The sequence below is a fragment of the Podarcis vaucheri genome (assembly GCF_965113315.1).
Source record: "Podarcis vaucheri genome assembly, chromosome: 9".
NCBI classification, from domain to species: domain Eukaryota; kingdom Metazoa; phylum Chordata; class Lepidosauria; order Squamata; family Lacertidae; genus Podarcis; species Podarcis vaucheri.
The window spans coordinates 39,623,373-39,643,015 of record NC_138767.1 but is presented as its reverse complement, the minus strand read 5'-3'; the positions used below and the strand labels follow the sequence as shown (position 1 = coordinate 39,643,015).

Here is a 19,643-nt window from a genome sequence, read left to right as displayed (position 1 = left end):
GGGGAGAGAAAGGGTTAATAGGTAGACCAATAGAAAAGCCAGAGGCGGAGTCTACCTGTTTTTAAAAGGCTTAGTCAGAGGTTTAGACAGTTGGGAAAAAGCAGTTGGGAAAGCAGTTGGCAGACAGATGGAAATAGGGAGACAGTGCAGTTGGTTCTTGTGTGAGGGGACGTAGAAGAGTTAGAGACAGGATAAAATAAGACTAAGAGGGTAACAGTGTTTCGAATGCATTTAAAGTTTATTTGTGTTTGCAATAAAATACAATCTTCATTGTTAACTTGAGAACCTGACTGAGACTAAGTGATTTACTGGGGAGAACTTGCTATGGTGGCAGTGGATTAGTGGTGTACGGGTCAATAGCCTGTGAGACGACCGGGGGCTGCATACAAACGCCACAGTTGGGAACATCCTATTCCATGAAAAATGGTTTCTGGCATAATGCAAGGAGTAGAAATCACAGTTACGGAATGTCCTGCCTCAGTTTACCTCGCTATCTGCTGCTGACACTTAGCCATGATTTCTGGCTCACAGATGGGGATGGAGGTGAGCAGGAAGATGGGAAAAGCACCAGGGTCAGTAGACTAGAGAGCAGACAGGTTCTGGTGCTTAATGTAATGGGGTGCTTGTTTGGCTCACACATTGCAGAGTTAGTTGAAACTCCTTCACCAGGAGCTATAAACAAAGATAAGAATAACAATAATTGGACAACATTGTTATCGCCTCTTGAAACCACCAAACCATATAAAATGTAAAGAAAAGTGCATTGAGGAAATCTAAAAATGCAAATCAGGGATATAAATTGTTATACATGCTGTCAAACTATGGAAACACATGCAAAGTTCATTAACAGATGGTCAAGGTTTTACTCAAAAAAATGTTTAAAACCTCAGCGCTTTTACATTTTACAAGCCATTGTCTCCACTGTGAACACGCACTCTGTCTAAAGCCCCATGCAACCAAGGAGACACCCATTAGAAGAACAAAACTGCTACTGACCATTAGTGGCAAACATACTAACCAGTGAACATGAACCTCAGAAAACCGTATTATTTCAGCAAGCACTAGAGCCTGTCTATTCAACTCATACTTCAGCTACAAACTCTAAATCACAGGCTTTATCCCAGCTCTGACCCTTAAAACATCTTCTTCTCTTTTAAATAAGCTATATTTATTTATTTATCTATATAATTTATATTTAACTTTTTATAAGGCCCAGGCTAATTATTTTCTTGCTTCCATAGGACAATACAGATTTTGTTGCCCTTCATCCTGTCTTCTTATTGCAATATTATTGTGGGGTTGTTGTTGTTTTTTTAAAAAATAACTGTTGCATGTTAATTGTTGTTAGTTGCTGTTTAGAACTAGCTGTGTCTGCTCTGAGCAGTTTTTGAACTACAAAAAGTGGTATAAACAAAATCTCCTCTGCCTGAGATGCAAGTTTAGTGCCATCAATGCTGGAATTTGAGGATGTGATTTTGGGTGTCAGTGATGCCTCTGTCGCCATCATCCCAACTAGATCCTGAATTACTGCCATGCCAAGCACATAGAAGGAGAACAGTACATTTAGTTTTGCAAATAAACAAAATGGCAATAGCTCCCTTCTGCTATTTCTCCCTAGCAGCTAGTATTTGGAGTCTTAAATCGAAGGGTGGTATCCAATTGCCATCAATTCAAGGGGTTTTGCTTGTTTTAACAGAACTTTCCCCCATCTCCTCCTCCACTGCATGCTCTGCATCCCACCCTCAATCTTCTCCAGAGCATTGGGGGGAATGCTCATAGAACAGATTTAGGAAATGTGCAACAGGAGGAGAGGGAGCAAAAAATGCCACTAAGCAAGAGGAAATCCTTGTATTGATGGAATGTTCACATAGTACTATGTTAGATACGACCCTATAGCTTTAAATCTGGAATATCCTTGTAGCCAGTCAGGACTAAGAGTTAGCTATTGCTTGACCTTTCTCCATGAACATGCCTAACCTCCTTTTATGCTACTCCCCTTTTCAAACCCATGTAGCTATTATGTGTCAGTGAGATTTAAAAATTAATTATGCTTTGAACACTCAAAGTAGCCCTTTACACTTTTCAGGTGCTGATTCAAAAATAAAGAGCATCAGTAAGTCTCAAGCAGTTGAAATGACCTTCATGTTGTATCCACCTCGTGGTCTCAAGCTTATAACTGCAGCTGCTCCCAGGTCAACCTGGCTGAAGCCAATAGTCGATGGGGAAGATGGTTACAAATATTTAGGTAAGAGTTTATATATAAAATCAGGCTCTGAATATTCAAAGGTTTTTCTAGTAGTGTTGTATCTACATCTGTATTCATACCTCTGTTTTGATTAGAAATTGATGTAGTCTGTTTAGATGCCGTTAGTATTTTACAGGATTTTCAGCAAAATCACTTCCTGGAGACAGAAGGGGACAAGCAGTTTCTCGAATTTGTTTAAAGGATAGTATATCTTTATAAATATTTGAATTTCAGTTAGCAGAGGAGTTGGGGGCAAACTTTTAAATTTTCACTGTAAGAGGGAATCATGCAGAAGAGCATTTGTTCTGAAGATCTCCACACCTTCCATGTATGATGCATAAAGCTGGATTTTAGAAGGTGGCCAGGGCACAAAAAGAGCATATCACTGTGGTGGCTAGTCACCTGTGTACAGGTCATGCTTTGTAGTGCAGCAAAGCCTTAATTCCTTTGCAATATGTTTTGGTGGTCTAAAACATGCAATGGGTGAGTTACTTATTGTTTTATGCAAGTATTTCTGTGCCACTTTCTGAACCCACAAAGCATCTCACAAGAAAGCAATGTAAAACGACAATAATTAAAACAATGAAAGGTTGTTGTTGGCTGTTTTTTTTAAAGGACCCTCCCCATAACTTTTTAGTATGCACCCTTGTATGGAGATCTGGCCTTTATCACACATTCTTTGTTAACATGACAATCCATGTTGGGTTTTTGCAAGGTGTCCTTGATTGCCTGCATTTTGAAGAATGCTTGGAAACTATGTTGTTGTTTAGCCGTTTAGAGGTGTCCGACTCTTCGTGACCCCATGGACCAGAGCACGCCACACACTCCTGTCTTCCACTGCCTCCCCCAGCTTGGTCAAACTCATACTGGTAGCTTCAAGAACACAGTCCAACCATCTTGTCCTCTGTCATCCCCTTCTCCTTGTGCCCTCCTTCTTTCCCAACATCAGGGTCTTTTCCAGGGAGTCTTCTCTTCTCATGAGGTGGCCAGAGTATTGGAGCCTCAGCTTCACAATCTGTCCTTCCAGTGAGCACTCAGGGCTGATTTCCTTAAGAATGGATAGGTTTGATCGTCTTTCAGTCCATGGGGCTCTCAAGAGTCTCCTCCAGCACCATAATTCAAAAGCATCAATTCTTCGGCGATCAGCCTTGTTTATGGTCCAGCTCTCACTTCCATACATCACTACTGGGAAAACCATAGCTTTAACTATACGGACCTTTGTTGGCAAGGTGACGTCTCTGCTTTTTAGGATGCTGTCTAGGTTTGTCATTGCTTTTCTCCCAAGAAGCAGGCGTCTTTTCATTTTGTGACTGGGCCTACAGTTCAGAGAAAATGACAGAGAATAGCAGTATCATAATAAACTCAGGCAGCCCGCATTAAGAGCTGCATGGCTGGTGCTGACCTGTGACAGGCCTTTCTCAGTAGTGGCTTCTCACTCATGGAGGTGCTTCTGTCACAGCCTTACAATTTAATTTCATGTTAAAGGCATTCTAAACTAGGACTGCGCTGTATGTTTTCTTCCACCTCATTCCATTAATTTAATGTTTGTATTTCTTTTCATAAGAGTGATGATATAGCAGTTATAAGTTTGTTGTGCGATGTGGATTAATACTGGGAGGAGATAGGTATTATAGTACCTCAGGAGCAACTAATTTGCTGGAAGTGTTTTGCTGCATTTTCTTTACATAATTTAAACAAAGAATGCTGCCCCCACAATTAAAATTATAAAATGAGCTTTATTTGAAGCAAATTCCTCATTAGGGATGCTTCTGAACTGCATAATTTCCCACCTTAGATTACAGATTCTGAAATGACAGCAATTCCTCCCAATAGTTCTCTGGCTCTCATTGTAAGTCTTATTATGGATGGCAGGTATTTTGGGAAAACAACAGATCCCAGACCCCTTGAGACCACTTGTTGTAGCAATGTTATAAACATTAGAAAAGCCTTTCCCAACTTGGTGCTCTCCATATGTTGCTAACTAGAATCCCATCCTTTCCTGAACATTGACTATGCTGGCTGAGCTTATCAGAGTTGTTGTCTAAATCTGGAGAGTACCACGGGTGGGGGAAGCAGCCTTAGTTGAAGTGGAGGGGAGAATCCTTCCTTCCTTTCTTCCCATAGGCATCAAGCTGGCCATTGTGAGAACAGGATTGTGGACTAGATGGACTACTGGCCTGATCCGACAGGCCTCTTCTTATAGTCTTTTGTCTCTCAAAACAAGAGTCATGAACCTTCACTCCTTTCTCTCTCACCCTTAAACTTGGCCTGGTGGGCTTTTACTAACACCATTTGTGGACAGCAAGGTTTTCTTCAGAAAGTAGTTATAGATAATTCCACCCTAGATGACTGGATAGTGTATCTTTTTGAGTTACAGTGGTTATTAAACTAGTTGACAAGAGAACTGCAGGAGTTGCCTTGAAAAGAGATTAGTCTATTAAAGAAAGTCTTTCTGTAGCACAGCAGCTGCTCTCCCTGTAAACATTTTTGGAAAGATAGCACTGGACATTTGTTATATGATCCACTCTTGATACTTAAAAAACACTGGCACAAGTTCCAGACTTTCTTTTTGTGTTTCTTGAATCTGCTCTGATGACTTCAGTAAACTTTCATCAGTTGTGTGTACAACAAGCAATTGGATTTTATTTACAGATTTCTATTTTGTATTTACAGAGAGAGCATTTGGTCTGATTACTTGAAATGCAAGTCTCAGACAGGGATTAGACATTGCAAGAACTGTGTTTTCTCTTCCTCTGTAATATCCAGTATTACAAAACTCGTGATGCATTATCAGTACACTGTGGGTGGAATCCAGAATTGCCCTTGCCCGTATGAAAGGGCTCCTCCCATTTGCAGAAGGGACTGAGCTCCTGTGGACATTCTTACTGGATGAAGGAGAAGGGAGGGGATTTTTTTTTTTCTGGTCTCCTTTTTCCTCTTGAAGCCTGCTGTACCACCTACCATACTGTTCTGCAAGGTCCCACCACTCTCCAGAGCAGACTTGGGGAAGGCTCAGGCACCTGGAGGGGAGGGGAAAATGGTCTCAGTAAAAAAATGGCCTCCTACTCTTCTTCTGTCCGCAGTGTCCCCTGACTGGAGTTTCTCTTACAGGAACTCTGAATATAACTGTGTGAGATTTTTGCCTGGTTACCATTCATTGATTGCCACTTGTGGGGAGAGTGGAGGAGCAATTTGACAGGTATTATGAGGGGAATGATGAGGAGCAAACATGAAGCTGCTGCTTATAAAGCCCAATTCTGATTTCAGTGTGTTTGCTAGTTGCATACACTCAGAATTATGTCTTGCTTCTATCGTGCTGAAGATACTGCTTGTATATTTACTCTGCTGTATATGGTGGCACTTCTGTCTAAATTTATTTTTTATTTGTAATACAGTATGTGGATTTCCTTGTCAATTACACATGGCATTTGGCTGTTAATGATTTTCACTCTAAACCATAAAAACCATGTTGCAGCCATACATTTATCAGATTTGCTCCGGTAATCAGTCTTTGAGGCAAACTCAAAGCGGAATCCTGCAATACCAATCTCAGAGGTAGTTTTAAGGGAAGAATATGAATTCCTTTAGTTCCTGGCTTTCTTTGTTGAGAATGACTTGTGAAGACAAATATTGATTATCTTGCTGGGAGAGAGAAGTAAAGTTATAATAAGATTAGAAAAATAATTGAGCTATTTTTCTAGAAATGAATTAAACATCATAAACTAAGCATTGTAGAGCTTCCCCCTAAATAAAATTTAGCTTTTAAAACATCTTAGCATATGCAACGATGTTCGACATCCCAGATTCAACATTATACTTTTATTAAAATTAATACAGCTTTAAGAAGGGGATTACCTAAACAGAATAATTCATTACTTTCCTTTGTTATCCTATTTCCAGTGGATTGCTGGAAAGGAGGGAAGGCAGTTGCTAAGAATGTGTTAGAGGTCACTTTTATGAATACTAAAAATGGGTGCTAGAGGCTAACAGCCTAAACCCACTTTCCCTCAAGTTATAGGTGATATAGATAGGGGAAATCCCCTTAATATTAGCATTACTAATCAGCAGAAAAAAGAAGGCAGCTTTGCAGTTTGAATTTGGGCAGAGACAGAGCCCTGAGAGGTTTTTTCTGGAGTTGGCAAAAACAGACATGCTAGAAGTGCCGTTGATCTTCGAGGAGCTAATGTGGTGTGTGTTGCCTAGAATGCGAAGCTGCTTGTTTCAGATTGGTTCTGAATCAAATTTGATTTGAGTGGGCCTCTGGGCAAGGTTGAAAAGGTTGAAAATACCCAACCCAGAGCCACCTATCCTGAACACCAAGGACGTAGAAAGGGGTGGGGGAGTGCAGTCCATCCTGGGTGCCACCTTGATGGGGTGACAAAATGGTGGCACTGCCTTCCCCCGCAGCTGTAGGGCAGCTAAGGCCAGGAACCCCATCCTTCCCTAAGGGCGCCGCCAATCCCATCCCTGGATGGGGGTGCACTGTGGGGCCTCAGCCACCCTATAGCTGGGGGGGGGAGGCAGCGGGCAGACAGTGATCCCTCCCTATGGGCACCGTGCACCCCATACTGCCCCTATGGGCGGTTCACCCCACCCCTGGGCGTGCAGCCCAAGAGGCTTCCGCTGCCGAGCACTTCTTCAATTTCTGCCAAAATGTGCTGGATCAGAGTCCAGGTGTATAGATCTGCACTCTTACACCGAAAACTTTCATCTGTGATTCTAACAATCGGAACCGGCATGCATTACATGAAAAGAAAGGACTGATGAAACTCTACATCAATACTGGCAAAAGCTAGACAAACATCCTGGTCCAGAGAAACATAAGGGCACCAGAGGTCTGAACCTGAGATCTCCTCTGTGATGAAGTGAGCGGGGCAAGAACAACCACTAAATCAAATTTCAGAACTACCAGCAATCCTGAGACTTTAAAAAATAATAATTAGTATTTTCTATTTTTTTCAAGCACTGAGAAAAACATATTCATTTGTGAAAGTATGCCATTATGATTCTGGTGAAATAAGAGTAGTATGTCTCTCCCCCTTTTGAGACAACTGTTTCCTGACTAATCAGACAGAAGAACAGCTTCAAAATTGCAGTCAATTCAATAAATTTAGGAATGTCAAATCTGTGATTCATTCTTGTAGTCTTTGGAACAGAAAAACAACTGATAAGATTGATTTCCACCACTCTGCTATTCATTTGATGGAACTGCCATTTAATTTGAGCTTGGAAATATATTTAGTATTTACTGCAGGGCTATATAATGATAGCCTATATATCTGAAGAGAAAAAGTTGCTGGGTTCCTTGCACCTGATAAACACATCTATAAATATAATACTGTGACATCCTTGCCTCTTCCCTCTTTCTGAGATGGAAGCATGCAAATAGCCTTGTATATTTCTCAAAGTGAAATGCATGTTACATTTGTGGTACCATGGAGAATACCAATGCCTCCCATTTTCAGTTGTTATCTCTGCCTTGTTCTTTCCTAAGGATCTTACAGCTTTGCCAGAGATTAATTTCAACATTATCATGATCAGAAAATTATATACTTTTCAGTATATTAGTGCATTCCATTTTGTTTGTTTTTTAAATAAATAACATGCAAGTTTGTCTACTGGGCATTTACCTATCTTGAATTGTATATAGATAGATACATTCCAAAGGTAGGAGGAACAAACAATAAAGATCACCTTGCCTGCGATGCAGATTTTGAAGGTTCATACAATGAGGAAACAGGTAGTCCTGCTTCCAGCTCTACAGTAGGTTTATTTTTTTTTGGGGGGGGGGGATTCAGTGACTAGAGCATAGCTGTCAAAGTACGGTAAGTAGCTCCTCTCCCTCCCTCCCTGCAGGCCAGGGAGGAGGGAGGCTCCAACTGTGTTGCTTGGCTGTGTTGCTCACCCAATAAGGAGTCTAAGAATGACTGGAGGGTGGAGCTTGCATGCCTTGTGCCGATCAAATTGCCCGCATTGCCTGGGGACTCGCCTTTGCTCAGCGTTTCCCAGCAGAGAGGTGACGGTGGTTTCCCTTGCTGCATCCCCTTTGCCGGGTTGCTGCACTGTGGGAACCACCACTTGAGGCTTCATTTGGCTGCTGGCTGGGCGTTCTGCCTTTGGTTCGGAGGGGCTCAGAAGTTGAACATACCTGTGCTTGAAAAATCCCTTATTGTGGCTGCTGATCCCTTATTTTCGAGGCTGCTGGTCCCTTATTTTCAAATCTGTAAGTTGACAGCTATGGAGTAGAGCTATCTATATACAGTATATTTCAAGCACAGTTGCCCCATATATTTGTATAATGGAAATATGATCTTGGTGGTTTTATTTCCAACCCCTTTTCTAATGATGGAATCCACCATTTTCACAGCCGCTGTACACTGGGTCAACATTTCCACCAAGCTATCCACCACAATCCCAAGATCTCTTTAATGGCCAGTTCAGTCCTGATTAGTGTATGTGTGAAGTTTGTGGCTTTTGCATTTTGCTGTTTGGTATCTTAGAAACAGGATATTGGAGCACTTGTGTGATTCCAAGATTAGAATGCTGGATTTTGACTTTGCTCCACTGTTGGCTTTGTTAAGCATAAATGCATCTGTTTTAAATACAGCACTATTAAATATCATACTTTCTTATTAACAAATAAGGTAGGTTGCTACTATTAACACTTTTTTTTGAAAGAGAAGACACTGAAAAATTACAAGTTGCCTTCAGGTAAAGAGCTGACGTTCTGAATCAGTTTTTTGGTCAAACCTAGCACTACACTTGATGATACTGACCAACTTTCTGGCTATATTATTTCAGAGAAGTCATAGTATTTCAGCCACATTCCTCCCATTTAAGAGAGGAGCAACAAAAATTATGCCGCAGTTTCCCCCTCTCTGTTGAACATACTAGCAGCCTCAAACCCAAAGTCAGCTAGTAGTTTTGAAAGGCTCAGTCCACCAGTGTTGTTTCTTGAAGGATTGTGTCATTTGGAGGAGCTACAGCTGAACTGCATCGTCCTCCACTTACTTTCAGAATCATTCACCCTCCATGAAAAGTGAGAGGGGTATCTTGCAGGAGGGTGGTCTTGCCTTTAAAAATGAAGTGGTTGAGGGTTTTTCCTTTCTCGCTCTCTTTTGCATTATATAAGGAAAAGACAAAGCCCTTGGCCTCTTTGTCTTTAGAAGCAGGAACATTTCCTCCAGATTCTGAGAATTTGCTGAACTGCTGGAAGTTAATCAAATCTTGGGGTTGGAGTGAAGTATTCTTTGCAGAATACTTCAGTCGAGCACTAGAAGGAACATCTGTTGCATGACACTTTACCTGCAGCCTGAATTGATATGACTCAGGGACTGGTTTACCATCCAAGAGAGAATTTTACCTTGATACTCATCTGTTAAAGAAACAATAGTTTAATAGTTTTTCTGGGCCCATGCAACCACTAGATAATCTAAGAAAACTTTGGATTCTTGTTATGAATCTTAGGTTTAGTGGGGTTTGTGTTCAAATGACATGTTTTGGACTAATTTGTAAAATCATCAGTCTTCCAAAGCATATATCCAAAGTTTAGAACTGTTTTGGAAGAAATAATACCTGGATGTATCTTTCTACTTCTGGATACTCCCACCACATGTGCTGATATGTTCTTATAATGGAACATCCCCTCTTAAACATGTGAGAACAGTTTGGTTTTATATTAGCTAGGCATCTAGGTGTTAAGTACCAGCTGTGTACAATTTTAAGGGCTCTTTCTCTTGTTGCCGTCGATATTTATATGGCACTTTTACCCTAAGTAGCCAAGTATAGTCTTGCACTGTAATCAACTAATCATTTGCTGCCCTTTCATGACACCCCAAATCAACTTCATGAGGTGGATGGCTCACTCTACCTAATGGTAGGGCCATAAATATGACCTTACAATGGCTGATTTCATCAACATATGGTATAATTCTGCTTTCCATAACTCTAGAAATTCAACTATATTGTATAACTAACAGGGCCTTTAATCAGTAATGGAGGCCTAACTAAATAAATTTGCACTAACTTCTTTTTAAATGCTGAAATTCCTAATGATAAAATCTGTGGCATGGTATGGTATTTGTTCCTGCATGGGTTGAATGAGAAATGTTCTGTCATTACAAGCTGAACTATACAGTGTTTTAAAAGGTGAGTTACAAAAAATAGCAATGGCAGACCAGTTACATTAATATGTATGTGTGGCAGAATATATGCCAGAGTCCCTGTCACTCTGCTTTTCAAGGCTACATCTGATATTTTTCTGTTACAGTAATAAAAACTGCAGCTGTTGCTAAGCAAATGGAATGAATTACATTTACAAGAAAGTTTTTCTGAGTGAAAAAGAAGATAGCTCAGAGGAGCTGTATTGTAAGCTCATGAATGACTTTATCATTTTTATTTTCATTCCCCAACTGGACTAAGGCAAGGTGATCCTTGGACTCTTCAACATGGTGGAATTTAGTCCAAAAGAAGGGGAGCTGGAAAGCAGCTCTGTTTTAAAGCTCGAACAATGCTGTGTCCAAACAAACCAGCCTCTTGCTAGGTTTCCAGTTCCTTGGGCTGGGAAATGGTCTGTTAATCATATAGCCATCTTATAAAAATAGTCCTGTGATCTTGCTGTTGCCACTGTTCCTTAGTAATTGTGTTTGCCTAAGGAAATTTAATTTTTATAAAGGTAATTAACACTGTTGATTCTCTTGCTGGCACCACAGATTTTGCACAGGAAACAGCTTGTTTTGTTTCATTTTTCCCCTTTAAAAAATATATCAGATTCCAGTGTTACAGCAGACATTTGTTAGCTCCCATGCAACCCCAACAGTGCCACCAAATTACTAGGAGGCTTAGGAAAGAATATATCCAGTCAGTATTAATGATGGGTGAGTTTCCCTTAGCATTTTTCATAATTCATTATTCCCCCGCCAAGCTTTCTTGGGGGGAAATGGGGTCCTAGTATATGGAAGCACCTGTAGTTCATTAGTACAGCACATGGTTTGTGCAGAAGGTCTTAGGTTCAGTCACTTGTACAGTATTCCTAGGAGAGAAGTCTGCCTCAGCCTTGGAGAGATGCTGCCAGAGTAGATAGTATTAGCTTAGCTCAGCCTTCTCCAGATGTTTTGGACCAGAACTCCAATTAGCTGCAAACAGTGTGATCAATGGTTGGAGATGATAGCCGTTCAAAACATCTGGAGGGTGGTTGTGGGGGCTGGGCAAATAGTTTGACTTATTTCTGTAGCAGTTAAACTATTTTCTGGGATGTGACTCCAGATTCCAGGTATGAATCGATCTGTGGGTTGTGTGATTTGCATACAGAAGCTGTGGGAAGCTCAGGGAATTAAAGTCTCCATCTACATTTTGAAACAAGATTACAAGTTGACACTTTCAAAGCACTGATTTTAACCCCTGGTTTCAAAACTGCACTGATTTTTGTTGTTGTTTCTTAGAATTCCCAAACAACTTCATGTACAAGGCTTCTAGTACTTTATATGTGGATTCATGCACTTGGTATGATAAACATGCTATAACTGAAATTTGAAAAGTCGTAACTTTCAGTCGTAACATTTTTATACCATGGCCACAAATTCACACGAAAGGCTTTGGAGACTTTAATTCCAGTGTTGACAAAATCTAAATGACAACATTGTGAATGGCTGATTGTCATTTTGAATTCCTTGGATCAAAATAGACACATTTTCTTCATTAAGAACATTACAGTCTAAAACTTTACGGGAAGATTTATAATCACTGAAAGGAGAAAGTAATCTTCCTTTTGTCAGTGTATACAACCAGAGAGACTCATTAGAAAGTTTGTGTTAATGGATGCTCACTGCAAATATTGCAGTAGTTTGTTTCTGTTACGACAAGACACCCCAAAGGAAGCATGAAATTCTTATCAATGCCACCATATAAATACTAATTCTGATGCACTTTACATTTATATAAGGGTTTCTGTTTGTGCAGAGCATCATAATGTAAGAAACAATCAAGATCAGCCCTCCCCTGCTTTGTGTCACCAGCTGAGTGCCTTGATAATAATGCCATTTGAGATTGTTGTTCTTTTCCCCCCAATGCTAATATTAGCACAAAATGTAATCACAATTATTTCAAATACTAATTGCATGCTCTCTCTTTTGGCAATTGAAAGTTGTCTTTGAAACATGCTTTATATAGGTTTGGATAACGCCTGTTAATAAATGGTTTGGGTCAGCAAGTAGTCTTTGCATGTTCTTCTGGTACAGTAGGTTATGATGCTCACCACCCTTCTGAATCTCCTTTGTTCCTGGGGATGTGGATACCAGCTTGGGATCAGCCTGAGCCACAGAATGGCCAAGAGAATAGGGCTGGAAAGAAATTATTGGTTAGCTGCTTGGCAGATGTCAAGGCAGTACAAACTACTGGAACTAGGGCAGCTTTGCAGGATGGACAGAAGGCCTCAGTACTTCAGAATTATGTGCAAACTTATCCGTAGAGATTAGCCATGTTCTTTCATTTGCTGTACTTCCTATTGGATTGCATCAGAATTTTAGCACCCAAAACTATATAGTAATAAATTAGGTAAAGGTAAAGGGACCCCTGACCATTAGGTCCAGTCGTGGTCGACTCTGGGGTTGCGGCGCTCATCTCGCTTTATTGGCCGAGGGAGCCGGTGTACAGCTTCTGGGTCATGTGGCCAGCATGACTAAGCCGCTTCTGGCAAACCAGAGCAGCACACGGAAACGCTGTTTACCTTCCCACCAGAGCGGTACCTATTTATCTGCTTGCACTTTGACATGCTTTCGAACTGCTAGGCTGGCAGGAGCAGGGACCGAGCAACGGGAGGTCACCCTGTCGCGGGGATTCAAACCGCCGACCTTCTGATTGGCAAGTCCTAGACTCTGTGGTTTAACCCACAGCGCCACCTGTGTCCTGTGAACCACCCAAAAATCTCAAAATGTGAAGGTGGTTAAAAAATGGCCACCAACACCACAGCTTTAAACTCTTATTCAGAGATCCAGAAATATCATTTGCATTTAAAAAAACAAACAAACAAACATTGATGTAGAATTTATGATCTACTCAGTCCTAAAGTTTATCATTGGGGAAACAGACGAAAATGGGAGATGCAAAATCCAACATATGGGAGACATATCTATTCAATGGCAAAGTTTCTCATTGGGAAAATATAGAAAGAAGAGGCATACAAAAATTAGTGTATTTATGTATGCATGCCTGAACTGGCCTGAATTTTTTGTTGACTTTGTACTAGAACAAGTGATAATATATACAAGATACTTTGGCATAAGAACTGCACTGGAGCCAAAGTCATGCCTTGCTATTCTGTTCCAAATTATTTGCTAATTAGTGCTACACAACCTATCACCTTATTTCTTAATAAATAGAGATCTTATCTTGCATTTGAGTTGCTTAAAGAATAACAAGTCTTTACTTTTTCTCTCCTCTTGCTAATACATTCTAAATGCTGTGTTGTGTCCTTACTAAGCGTTGAATTTCCTTGTAGATATCCTATTAAGATTAATAGAATTTTAGCATTTTTCATTAATACATTTTCAAATGGGTTACCTTTTCAACTATATAAAACAGCTACTTTTTTTAGCTTAAGGATCAACTCACTCTTCCCAAATGGGGTGGCTAGTTATGGATTGTCACAGAAGTGGATGTGGTTTAAATAATACTGAAATATATCTCACCACAGTGGAGGAGACAATATTAGAGACATGTGTCTGGACTCTTTCTTTGTTATTTAAGTGACTTTGCTAACACATGAGAAGGGAGTTTGCTCACACCTGCCATATGCAAGAAACCCTAAGCGTTTGGTGCCTGCCTTGTGTCCCAGAGGTGGGTGGTAGGTTATTGCTTTGTTGTTTCTCTTTATTTGCGCCTTTATCTTGTGAACCACTCTGAGATCTGTTGATGAAGGGTGAGATATAAAGCAAGCAAGCAAGCAAGCCAACCAACCAACCAACCAAGAAGAAGAAGATAGATAGTGGCTGGCATTGAAAACTGAGTGTGTAAAGACCAGCAGAATTTTCCAAGGCATCTCAACCATCTCATGGGCTTACATACTCTGTGTCACAGAAGGCTAAGAATATACATTAGCTGCATGTTTTATGTTGTAATCCACCCTGTGATCTTCAGGTGAAATATATACATTTCCTGATTGCCTCTCTTAAGCAAAAACAGAATAGCAACAGGTAACTTCTGACTCTAGCAGATAAACTAAGTCCAGTGCCATCTAGTGACGAAACCATATAATAACACTATAGATAAATGTATACCTAAAGGTAACGGGTAAAGGGACCCCTGACCCTTAGGTCCAGTTGTGGCCGACTCTGGGGTTGCGGCGCTCATCTCGCTTTATCGGCCGAGGGAGTCGGCGTACAGCTTCCGGGTCATGTGGCCAGCATGACTAAGCCGCTTCTGGCAAACCAGAGCAGCACACAGAAACACCATTTACCTTCCCACTGGAGTGGTACCTATTTATCTACTTGCACTTTGACTTGCTTTCGAACTGCTAGGTTGGCATGTACACCTACACACCCACAAATGATGTAGGCGGAATTGCCATGGTGTGTTGTGGAAGTGAGGCTCGCTTAGGAGAGCTGGTGAGAGAGGAGCAGTCAATGGATGCCCTCTGCACTGGAGACGGGGTGAAGGAATAGCTACTGTAGATGGCTCTCTTGGGATCTGGGAAGAGGATCTTTATATATTTGTTTTATATCCTGCCTTTCTTCCCCAAGAAGCCCAGGGCCACACATAACAATTGATAAAACAATTAAAAATCAATTGCAAACCAGATGCAGATTGGGAAATATCTCCACTTGACAGGTTTGTAGAAAGAGGAAGGTCTTCTGTAGGCATCAAAAAGACCACAGAGATGGCTCCAGTTTCATATTAAAAGGGAAGGAATACCAAAGGGGAGGTGCTACAACACCGAAGGCCTGAATCCTACATTGTGATAAGATATCTGCTAGAGAATTGTTCTCGCAGAGAACAGTGACCTGTTGTGTATATAAGGGGAAGAGACAATCTTTCAGATATCTTGGTCCAAAGCTGTACAGAAATAGTTTTGTAGCCTCTGTGAGTTATAAGCAGTGGGCATATGTATTCGCCAATGGCATCCAAGAGTGCAAAGTGGGGAATTGGTTAATGGAGTCTTTGACAGAGAACCGGCAGGCCGTACACTGCCTTGTTGTGCATGGTGTGTGGGAAGCAAGACCATAATTTGACGCCTCACCCAGCCCTCAGCCATTACCTAGGCTTTGAGAAGGAGGTGGGTGGACTTTAGGATCCCGCCAGAGTCCTCACGCCTCCTTGCCAAAGACCAGCGCCTTGCTTACCCGGCTTTGGGAAGGCATCAAATATTTTTTGGGAGAGCATCAAATATTGTTGAGGGCCACCAGGAAAGGCTTGAAGGGCAGCATGCACACTGGACTACCCTGGTGTAGGAGGAATATCGGTGCAAGGGAGAGAATCCTCTCTTTCTCCTCCTGCTGCTAGCACATTTTCTGCCTTAATATTAAGGGGAAGAGTTTGGGGAAAAGATTGGACCCCCTTTCTGTTGCTGTTGAAAATTGATCTTTAGACCCTATTCAGGACTTACAGCAAGCTGTTTTCCACTTCATTGGAAAAACAGCTTAGTATGTGAAACCCACTTAGAAATTGAAACGTCTTTGTATTCGCGCATCAAAGTCTGATGAACAATTTATTCAATTGAACCCTAAATACCCGGTAAGAATTTTAACTAATTTCTTCACAAAGTAAATTTTACTTCTCACATATCTCAAGTCTCTCTCTCTCTCTCTCTCTCTCTCTCTCTCTCTCTCTCTCTAAAAGAGAGAATAGAAGGTGGTAACAGATTATAACTTCATAATTGTAACTAGAATCTTTTATGCAGTTCTGTTAGGTTTTCCACGCATACTGCCAAAAGAGGTTTTTCAGTCTGTGGCTTCTTCCAGTTATGTCTTCCATCTGTTTCCTTTCCTTTATTCTTTCATCATTCTGGTTTCTAGCTTCCCCCTTTGGCTTAGGGTGCTTTTTACAGAGACTTTTTTGTGTTAGAAAACTGCTAACCTGGGCCAAGATCCCACATAGTCCAGCACTTTACCCCATGACACTCTTCAAACAAATGCCCCTGGAAATTTGCAAATCAGATATAATAACAGCATCTGCTAAACAGGGGTGGATTGCTCCAGAATGTGAAGGTTCCATTTTTTAGATATCGTGATGAATCTGCACTGATTAGACCCCTCGTGCATAAATGTGTCATTCCTTTTTAAACCCATCTAACCTACTGCCTATCACAGCAACGGGGGGGGGGGGGGGCTGTCAACCATATTATTAATGTATTGCATGAAGAAATGCTTCTATTTTGTATGTATAATCAGTGTCATTGGATGGTTGTGGTGTAGTGTTTTGAAGGATGTGTGGTTCCATAATTGGCCTTCACAGGCACTTACAGACTCATTGTTAAAACTGTGTTTTATGGAAGACAATCTTACTAGGCTACGAAGATCGCCAAAGAAGAAGAAGGAGAAGAGTGCTTTGAAGTACTGAACACTGAATATTCCTTATTCACTTTCCCATGCCATTCTTATCAAAAAGATTTTAAAATGGTGCATCCTCCTAGTTTCTTTCCTTATAAAGTAAAATGGCACCAATCCCTCTTAATATTATTGGGGAAATGTTCTCGTCTTTGAATACAAATGTAATCTTCTTAGCTCAATCTAAATGCTTAATGACACATCAAAGAATTCTAAAAGATTAGTGAGGAAACAGCCACCTTTACAGAAGCCATGCAGATTCTTCCTAAGCAAGGCTTGTTCTTCTGTACTGCTGCAGGACCAATCTGGTTGCTCTGGCCCACAAGCCACATTAGTTTCAGTTCAGAGCCTTAACACAGTTTACATTCCTGGGATGACCTTAAAATGACACTTCAACTGTACTGGTAAATCACAACCATCTGGACATATCTGCAATTTTACTTCACAATTTTCTTTTTGTGAAGAACAAATTGACTGCAGACTTACCTATCCACAGTTCAAATTTGCTTTTGTTTGAGAGCTTTATTGTCAGCAAGAATGTACAGGGGGAACATATTCATAGCCACTCACAATATTTGGACGCTCAGTTTCTGAAAGCTGCAATTTTATGTTGCTACATCTTCATTTCTGCTGAGATGATTACTTCTTCACCAAGGTAAAGGATGTCTGGCCTTTTAGCAGTTAGATGGAATATTTCCTTTTCTGGTGGATAGCCACATTTAAATGGTTATAGAATGGTTCTATGACTTCCTCTTCTGCTTTACATCTTCATGGGAGAAGTATTCCTGAAGCATTTGAAGTGAGGACAACCAAACTCTCTTTCTGCTCCAACTGTGCTTGTGCATGGTTTTTGCTCTGCTCGACTCAGGCCAATTTTAATTATTTAGAGTTTGCTGTCACAACATGGGCTCACTAGTTTTCTATGTCTGGAGAATCTCTCCTGCCCTCTAGTTGTCAGCTTTTCTGCTGCATCATTTCTTTATCAAATAGTTTGATGATAGTCATTGCATTATTAGGGTGTTCTCTGTTAATTTTACAGTAATATTTATGCTTTTGGTGGTGGTGTTTTTGTGTTGCCTAAAAAGTTTCCTAAAAAGTTCCTAAAAAAATGTTTCCAAAAATTTATATTCAAAATAGCTCATGGAAAAATCAAGGATAACAAGTTGCTTTAAGATGCATCTTAAAGTGACTATGGGGACTAAAGTTTATATTCTCTCTCTCTCTCTCTCTCTCTCTCTCTCACACACACACACACACACACACACACATACACAGGGCTAGTGGTGGCATAGTGGGTTGTGGGTTTTAATCCCTGCCCAGCCAGCAAGCTCACTGGATTACGCACACACACACAGGGCTAGTGGTGGCATAGTGGGTTGTGGGTTTTAATCCCTGCCCAGCCAGCAAGCTCACTGGATTACATTGGGAGAGTAAACCTGTCCTCACAGGATTGTCAAGAAGGTAAAGTGGCCAAAAGACTGATACTGATGAATTGGAAGAATAAAGATAATCACTGGATCAACAATATGGCAGCACTCACAACTTTTGACTGGACTTCTTACAGACATAGACTTTGTTTGGATAAATATGACAACATTTGGAATGAGTTTATACAGAATGTATCTACATCTGTAACCCCCTTTGTGCTCTTAATGGCCCATTATCTCAAGAGGAAGCCAGCTTGGCGTGTATTTTAACATTTACTGGATCCAGGGCTTCAGGAAGCTAGGTTGGTTTGACTAGCTTTTAACGCTTGCTGGATCCAGGGATCAAATGCGAGTTTGGCACCCACAAACTCAAAACAACACACCACAGTAACCTTTGTCCGCATTGTCCTCAATTGAGATGGATCTTCATTTGTATGCTCTTAATATACCAATAAATCTACTGATTTTGTGTTACAGTGGGTGGACATCCAATATTAAAGGCAGCTGATATTCGAGTTGCTGGAGCTTTGGTAGCTGCATCAATGCGAGAAAGGAAGATCAAAGAACAGGAAGCAAACCAAGCTGCTGCTGTAACAGAGAACAGTGTCTAACATAGGATGCAATTCATGCCCAGTTGTAATAAATGGCATCATCAATTTGATTATAAAGATACTGGATTGTAAACAAACTTCAGTTTCCTCTGATGAAAATTCCCAGTATACAATGGAAAGCATTTCATCTTTAAATCATCAGATGTAGACAGAAGATAACAGAAACATCACTCTTGAGCCCATGGTATACACTAGATTCCTATATTGTTAGAAACCGTAATTTCAGTAGGATTTAGAAACCTAATGTGTAAAAAAAATTAAAATAAAAAAATCCCATGCTTATTTGTTTGGATCATAATAGGCACTGTTCTTTTGTTTTTGTCTTTCTGTATTCTGTATGGCAGCGTCTAACATCAAATAAATGTGTCAGTGTTTTTTGCCCAAGAAATTTTACAGCCTTTCTGGTGCCTTTTGATCTCAAAGTTGTTCTGTGTGCTTTTCAAAACAAACTAACTTGCATCAAGCGCTTTAACAATATATTCCCCAAATCTGCAAAAAGACAGTGTAAGGTCAGTAAAGGAAAGCCTTTACCTTTCAATAGTCACTTTTCTATAAATAAATTGGCACTTGATCCTCATCAAAGAGCAAGAAATATTGGATATGCTCTCTGAGTGTCCATTGTAGTTTTTTGAGCCAACTACCTGATGGAAGTCATCACTTATATGTAAATGAACTGTCAATGGTTTGCCACTGTTGGCAATCACTGGACTGTGAAGGGTATGTCTTAATAAGAACCAAAGCTCTTCACAGACTTTGATTTACTGGAAATAAAATAGAAAAGTCCTCTGGGATTACGAAGGACACTTGTTTCAGATAAAATGTC

At 40.6% G+C, this 19,643-nt stretch overlaps 1 protein-coding gene across 3 annotated transcripts in view; it reads left to right on the top strand.

Annotated features, from left to right (window-relative positions):
• The window catches only part of IQCM (IQ motif containing M), a 98,826-nt gene extending 79,618 nt beyond the window's left edge, over positions 1-19,208 (top strand). For all 3 annotated transcript variants that reach the window (XM_082237702.1, XM_082237700.1, XM_082237701.1), the window contains exons 11-12: positions 2,087-2,245; positions 18,687-19,208. In XM_082237702.1, coding sequence (XP_082093828.1) covers positions 2,087-2,245; positions 18,687-18,820 — 293 coding nt within the window. In that variant the 3' untranslated portion in view covers positions 18,821-19,208. The remainder of the gene's footprint in view (positions 1-2,086; positions 2,246-18,686) is intronic.
• The last annotated feature ends 435 nt before the right edge of the window (positions 19,209-19,643 follow it).